Genomic DNA, 8289 nt, shown 5'->3' on the forward strand with positions numbered 1-8289 from the left:
GCTGCTACTGCTGTTGCTGCTACTACTACTTATGCTACTACTACTACTACTACTACTGCAGCTACTTCGACTACTACTGCTACTGCTGCTACTCCTTCTACTGCTGCTACTGCTGCTGCTGCTGTTACTCCTGCTACTGCTACTACTGCTGCTACTGCTGTTGCTGCTTCTGCTACTGCTGCTGCTGCTACTGCTGCTGCTGCTACTGATGCTGCTGCTACTGCTTCTACTGCAGCTACTACTACTACGACAACTACTACTAATACTGTTACTACTGCTACTGCTGCTGCTACTGCTTCAGCTGCTGCTACTGCTGCTACTACGCCGCTACTGCTGCTACTACGCTGCTACTGCTGCTGCTGCTACTGCTGCTGCTGCTGATACTGCGGCTGCTGCTGCTACTGCTGCTTCTTCTGCTGTTATTGCTGCTACTAGATGCCGCTAGTTTTACTTACGCTAAAAAAGTTACTTATAACACCTTGCTTGCAGATGAAAAAAATACTCCCACACCGGTCGACACACGACATTCAAGCGACATTCTCTCGATATATCGCGCGAGTGTCGTATTGAGCGTCGAGAGAATGTCGTGCGTCGAGAGAATGTCGTGTGTCGACCTAGTGATTTTTAGGTCGACAGGCGACATTTTCGCGATATATCATATTGACTGTCGACTGATTTGTCGCGCGTCGAGAGAATGTCTCGAGAGAATGTCGAGTGTCGCGCTCGAAGGTCGACACACGACATTCAAGCGACATGCAAGCGACATTCTCTCGACGCTCAATACGACGCGCGACAAATCAGTCGACAGTCAAGATTTTATGCGATATTTTGTTTCTAAAACCCAGCGCGATATGCGACACTCAAATATTGATTGTCGCATGATTGTCGCGCGTCGAGAGAGCGTCGAGAGAATGTCGCTTGAATGTCGCGTGTCGACCTGACACTCAACTTGGCCCTATCCGGATTCCGTAGTTGTAGCTACACATTCTGGTAAGACACAAATTTAATTATGTTTAAGTAGACTCCTCTTTAAATCTTTCTTTCGTCATGTGTGCACAGGAGTATTACCAAGTGCAATCCTATGAAAAATAAGGATTTTTGATTGCTTTCCCTTTACAACTACGCTCCCGATAGGGAAAACAACAAAAATACAACATATTTTTTGGTAAGTCATTGGTATGACCGACTGACTGATACCGTGTATTACTATTTCATAGTCATCAAACATACATAAAAAACATGAATACACACAAAAGCTTTGTTACAACATACAACATAGTCTACAACAACGCCAGGCATACTGTATGCCGGCACGAGTCCCTCCTCGTAGGCAACTTATAAGGCAGCCACGCCTATCAACAGACTACTACGACACTAGGCATACTGTATGCCTACACGAGTCCCTCCTCGTAAGCAACTATAAAGGAAGCCACGCCTATCAACGTAGACTGCTACATCACCAGGCATACTGTATGCCTACACGAGTCCCTCCTCGTAAGCAACTATAAAGGCAGCCACGCCTATCGTCTCTTCCGGAGACTGAATCCCTCAGTGGGATAAATAATAATTATTATGATACTGGTATACATGTATAAATTGAATACATTAAATGCGTACGTAATGTGGATAAACGCATGACCTGTTGTAAAAAACACATTCCTGAATTTCAAAATTAGCTCGTACCAAGGTAAAAAGCATGTAGATTACACTTTTAAACAATAACGTTTGTAATGTTACTCTTACTGTTATTCAAAACAAAATAAAAAAATAACACATGTATCGATCAGTCAATCCCAACGCTGAATGACTGAACAGAGTTACTCGGCCACGAGTAAAACGCTCTCTTACAGAGCCACCTATCGGAAACTACATTGACAAGGGAAAGTAGTTTTCGTCTAATTCGCACGTGCTCAAACGACGAAAACAATATTTCCCTTTACAACTACGCTCCCGATAGGGAAAAACAACAAAAATACAACATATTTTTTGGTAAGTCATTGGTATGACCGACTGAATTAAAAGAACGGGCTTGTAAGTATAGTACAAATAATAATTGGCTTATTATAAAATGCATTGATGGTTATAATCCAAGTGACATTGAAACCCTTAACCTCTCATCAACTGAGCTTTTAACATAGCCGTCCTTAGCTGTTTCACTCAGCCATCTACCATGACGTTTAAATAACCTGTCAGGAATGCCATTATTAGCCGCAGCAGTTGCGCCACCAGCTCTCAAAGAATGAAGGCAATATTTGCTTATGTCTTGAACATGCGGTTTAAACGCAATCAAAAACAATTCTCTAAATTTACTATATGGCAAATGCTTGTTTTCCTGTCTGAGCCTATGTCCACATTTCGTTGAACTTAACCGACGAAACAAGTAACATTCAGATTCCGATGAAAAATCTGTCCAAGTAAGGTATTTCTGTAAATTGACTACTGGACACAACTGTGTGCCTGTCCTAGCAATAAGCACCCATGCTCCCTCACGGAACTTATCTGTCTTGCTAGATTCAATAAATACACTTAAGTAACTACTGTTAATACAAACATCACTCCTTCTCAACTTTAGTACCTCTGCACTTCTTAAAAACCCAGCATATGATAAAATGCATATACAAATACATCTTTGATTCATAACATCATTTTCAACATACATATGTGTGTACATTTGTTGCAGTAAATCAACAGTCATTGGTTCTTTCTTATTCACAGGTTTCGCTAAACGCCGTTTTGCAGCTTCTAACATATTAATGACAAGTCTTGAATCAGTAGGTGATACATAATCAAATAAATCATGATAATATTTAATACTGTAGAACGCATTTATAATCGGACTTGCACTACTAGCTGTTTGTATAATTGACGCTAAATATAGCGCAACTTGAAAAGCCTTGGCGGGCAAGGCATCCCCGCTTGAAAGCCCATTAGCATACCCCCAACGACGCCATCGATTGAAGCCCCTTTTGTAACTGAGGTGCGTGTTTTCCGCTTTGGTGACTTTAAGCAACTCGGGCAGCAAGAATACCTTCTCCGCCAAGACCTCTGGCAAGCCATCAACTTCACTTCCGTATCTCTGAAAAAATAAATGTGTAACAGCACTAAAGTTGACACAGTTTGTTACTTAACACATTATATTTACAAACAGTAAGCAACACTATCAATGTTCATGATTCACAAATGATATCAAAAGTGCTAACATGCGAAATTTAAGATTTTCAACACCAAACAACCCAGAACCATTCTTACAAGGTATGTAATAACTTATTGCCGTTGGTAATTCCATATAGTCTATTACAAACGACTTAAAATGTCCATCACTTGTCCAAATCACAGGCCAAAAATTAGCCGACTTCCATTCTGGGACAATCAAAACACCTTTTGCCCCACAAGATTGCATTTTAAGCAATACCCTTGGTATTAATATTATAGGTGGTACAAATAAGCCAAAACTATGCGTCCATGGGTAAGTAAAAGCATCAACTCCTTCAGACTCTTTACACCAAAATCTAGAATAAAATCGCTGTAATTTGGCGTTATGTTTCGAGGCAAAGAAATCGACCTCTAAATTTCCCCATGAAGACTGAATTATTGACAAAATGTAAGGGGAAATACCCCAATCGTCTTTTTCTACTATTTTGGACAAATAGTCTGCCACATAATTCTCTCCCCTTGGTATCCATTCAACCTCCAAATGAATAGAATGAACTAAAGAATACCCGAATATTTTCATCGCTAAATCTTGTAATTCAGGCTTCATGGAGCCCTTAGCAACAATGCTGCATACACCTGTGTTATCAGTAAACCACTTAACTCTTTGATTTACCAATACATGCTCAAGCGACAACATTACTCTATAAACAGCACACAATTCTCTCCACGTGGAGGATTTTGCCGCTTCCGACGGCGACCACGTGTCGTGCACTACACCGCTTTGCATTTCGACCTCATACCCTGCTAAACCAGTGCTGCTAGCGTCACTATAAACAAATCTAGTACAGCCATGACTGATTGCCAATGTTCTAACATTTATAATTTGTAAATGATCATTCCAAAACGAAAGTTGAACCTTACTTCCTTCAGACAACTTAATATAAGAGTTCCACGTTTTTGCTTTAAGGATGTCAATGCTCAAACACCTAGTCATAATCTGAGAAACAGTTCCCAATACTATACCCATAGATATAATTTGTCCCACAAAACTAGCAACTCTTCGCACACAAACATAGTCCGAAGTTTGTAAAAATCTAAGTGTCTGTAGAACTTTATCGATTCTACACCCCGATATACGCACGGTGAAATTAGCTGTACTTAACTGAGATCCTAGCCATTGTAGTTCTTGCACTGGCTCCCAGCATGATTTATCAACTTTGGGCACCAAGCCGGATAACAACAAATCTGATTTAATTTCCCGTGACATAATTACTGTCTTATCGTATGTCTCTGCGGTGCCAAAACCATCATCTAAAAACATGATGATCTTTTTACCTTCGCCTCTCCATTTTGCAATTAATGGCCTCATTAATTTTGTATAGATATAACAAGCAGACGACAAACCAAAAGGAAGAACCAAAAATTTGTAATAGACCAGAATACCTGAATAATCTTCCCAGGCAAAACCTAAATAATCTGTGTGTGGCAGAAAAATATCCACAAAATGATATGCTGACGTTATATCAAACTTAATCATCCAACAATCTTTTTTTTTATATACATCAATGCTAAACGCAAGTCTTCATACTTTACTGATTGCTTCCAAACATGAAGATTAACCTTTCGTAAATCTAAAATAAGCCGTTTTTTACCATTATTATTACAAGAAACTGTCAGCGGATTAACAACGTGTGGAGCATTTGTACATTTCACAATAAGACCGCGATCTAACAAACTTTTTATAGCTTCAGTCACAAAATTATTTTCATATAAAGCTGAACGATTGTTTCGACAATGTACATGGTCTGGTAAAGAAAAGAATGGAATTTTATAACCATTTTGAATAGTGTCTAAAATGAATTGGTTAGCTCCAATATCTCTCCAAAATTGCACATGATTTTTTAATCTACTTTTAACCAGTATTTCTTTCTGGCCTTGTTCGTACTCATAATAGTCGTCAGTAAATATTTCCTGACTGTTAGCAAAGTTATCAGTAAACGATAAATACTCATCTTTTAAATCTACGTCTGGTATAACCGGGTTCTGCGGTCTGTGACTACTGTTTGGAAGGGACGTCAAGCTGCGGGATCCGCCGGGTGTAGGGGCAGTGGCGTCTGAGGTGGGTGGTTTCTCCACAAGCGAAACAGGGACCAATTCCGTCTCTTGCATTGCCCTTGAAATAATGGGGATGAAAAGAATGCAGTTGCTGCATGGGTCCTGAGCGCTGCTGTTGCACCGGAAACGAAAACGTGTTTCCGCCACGTGGCAAGCTTCCGGAAGTGACGGTAGCGGAAGGCTTAACACTTTTCTTTGACTTCGCCTTCTTCTTCTTTGCTGCTCTTGCCTCCGCTCTGTTGATCCTTGATTCATCACTCGAGTCGCTAGCCACGGGGTTTGCCTCATATTGGCGTACCGTCTCCCATCCGCCCTCAGACGTGTCTGCTATACGGATAAGCTTGTTTCGTCGCTTTAACTGTTCACAAGCGTCATTAACTAGCTCGCGAGCGTACTCTTGTTTGTTGTTTTCAAATGCCCAAAGCACCTGGCTAATGTTCTCGTGCAATTCCGAATTGAAATCGTGCTGAATTTTGTTGCTTTCGTATCGCCATTTTAGTTCATGTTCCGTCTTCAATTTTTTAACTTCAGAACGCACGGAAAGCGAATTCCCTCGAACTTCTTCTTTTAGAGAACTTATTTCTCTTTTCTGTTCGCGCATTTCTACTAAAAGTTCCCTAATTGAACTATTTAAGTCCATATTTTCCTGAGAAGCACACTCTTCGCCAGACCGCGTGGTCATTTTCATATGCAAGTTTATCCCGTGCAAATTAACACATGTATCGATCAGTCAATCCCAACGCTGAATGACTGAACAGAGTTACTCGGCCACGAGTTAAACGCTCTCTTACAGAGCCACCTATCGGAAACTACATTGACAAGGGAAAGTAGTTTTCGTCTAATTCGCACGTGCTCAAACGACGAAAACAATATTTATATTTGTTTGAAAAGATTTAAATGTTTACATAAAGAGCTGATAAGTAGTGACTATTGAAAATAAATCGACTCTTACCACGTGAATTAATAGGAACGTGCTGTCGAAATATCAACGTTTGTGAAGGGTTTGCAAAATAAAACTGTCCTCTGCTAAATACTCGTTTATCTTCATGAATGAAACATATTAATTGACCCTTCAGTGGAATGTTTACATAGACAGGTTATCCCATTAATAGACAAATATTAAAAATTATGATGTTTTGAATTATCGCCAATTCGATTGGTCGATGTGTGAAATGTAATTTTTACGTGTCATTTTATGAATAAAAAGTAAACTACTCAAATACTAAAATAATTAATCCGTTTTGACCCATTTCTTATAGGTTTTATTCTTTTAATTTCCATCGTTCAAAGGTGCGTAGTGACTGTTTGAAAACATATTTTTCAGGGACCCCAATTTCAAACACATTACTGGCATAGTTGTGGTTGGATTGGCTTGATGACTTTTCATGTTTAGATTTTAGAAGTCTCAAACCATCCAATATTCTTCACCCGATAACTGCGCGCACAAACATAAACAAAATATGTGCAATATTTTTAAACTGTCAAGGATTTTGATGTACTTTCCTCTCATCAAAATATTAGTAAATTAATGTTAGAATTAAAAGAAAATCTGTCATATATTGTGTTATCGGACAAACAACTACTCATATTCGAATTGATATGTGAATATAAACCGCGTGGACAATCGTATTTTATAGTACACTTGACAGAATTCCAAATCGTTGTTTAAACGAATGGCCAAAAAAGAAATAGATCTTAAGGAACAAGGTGCGTTTAAAATATCAAACGATATTTTTTATATTTTATTTTATGTATTTTTTATATTTTATGTTTCGACAATCCTAATGCGGCCAACATGGAATGATTTTTATTATTTAATTTCAAAATAATCCTATCTTAAAGATGATCACTCCCGTTTTAAAGTCTCTGAGAAGTGTTTCTATATATTGCTAGATGTTTCTGAAGAAGAGGTTGTATGAAGAAGAAAGTTTAAATTGTGTTGTCCGAAACAAGAAAGGTATTTAGTTTGCAGTGTAACTATATAGAACCAAGCATATATAAAACTGAGTCGACGATTTTTGTGATCATTGCAAAGCCTAAAGTCGTGTTTTTTAGTTCAACATTTGCTCTCTTTTGGACTGTTCAGTGCGACTTATGCTCTCTTAAGAACGGTTCAGTACAATTAAGGCCCTCTTCAGGACTCGTTTGGTGCAACTAAAGCTCTCTTAAATGCTGTTCAGTGCAACTTACGCTATCTTTAGTACTGTCGCCGTACAACTAAAGCTCTCTTGAGTACTGTTTTAGTGCAACTAAAGCACTCTAAAGTACTGTTTTAGTGCAACTTAAGCTCTCTTAAGTACTGTTAAAGTTCAACTTAATCTCTCTTTAGTACTGTTTTAGTGCACCTTAAGCTCTCTTTAGTGCTGTTTTAATGCAACTTAAGCTCTCTGTAGTAGTGTTTTTTTATTCAATTTAAGCTCTCTTTAATACTGTTTAGTGCAACATAAGCTCTCCTAAGTACTGTATTAGTGCAACTAAAAGTCTCTTTAGTGCTGTTTAGGGCAACTTAAGCTCGCTTTAGTGCTGTATAAGTTCAACTTAAGCTCTCTTTAGTACTGTTTAATTGCAAATTAAGCTGTCTTAAGCACTGTTTTAGTGTAACTTGAGCTCTTTATAGTACTGTTTTAGTGCAAGTTAGGCTCTCTTAATACTGAATTATTGCAACATAAGCTGTCTTTAGTGTTGGTTTAGTGTAACTTTAACTCACTTGAGTATTGTTTAGTGCATCTAAAGCTCTCGTAAGTACTGTTAAGTGCAACTTGAGCCCTTTAAAGTACTGTTTAAGTTCAAATTAAGCTCTCTTTAGTACTGTATTTGTGCAACTTAAGCTCTATTGAGTACTGTTGTAGTGCAACTTAAGCTCTCTTAAGTACTGTATTAGTGCAACCTACGCTATTTTTAGTGATGTTTTAGTGCAACTTACGCTCTCTTTAGTACTGTTTAGTGCAGCTAAAGCTTTCTTTAGTACTGTATTAGTGCAACTTATGCTTTCTTATGTGCCTTTTTAATGCAACTTGAGCT

General features: G+C 38.5%; 1 protein-coding gene across 1 annotated transcript; it reads right to left on the reverse strand.

The window, feature by feature from the left end:
• Positions 1 to 1156: 1156 nt before the first annotated feature.
• Positions 1157 to 6027, reverse strand: LOC127858445 (uncharacterized). The gene is made up of 2 exons (XM_052395618.1): positions 4177 to 6027; positions 1157 to 3076 (listed from the first exon to the last, which is right to left on the reverse strand). Exons 1-2 carry the CDS (start codon positions 4225 to 4227, stop codon positions 2081 to 2083), a joined length of 1047 nt encoding a protein of 348 aa, XP_052251578.1. The 5' UTR covers positions 4228 to 6027; the 3' UTR covers positions 1157 to 2080.
• Between the last annotated feature and the right edge of the window lie 2262 nt (positions 6028 to 8289).

This window comes from Dreissena polymorpha, chromosome 14 (assembly GCF_020536995.1).
Source record: "Dreissena polymorpha isolate Duluth1 chromosome 14, UMN_Dpol_1.0, whole genome shotgun sequence".
Taxonomy (NCBI): Eukaryota; Metazoa; Mollusca; class Bivalvia; order Myida; family Dreissenidae; genus Dreissena; species Dreissena polymorpha.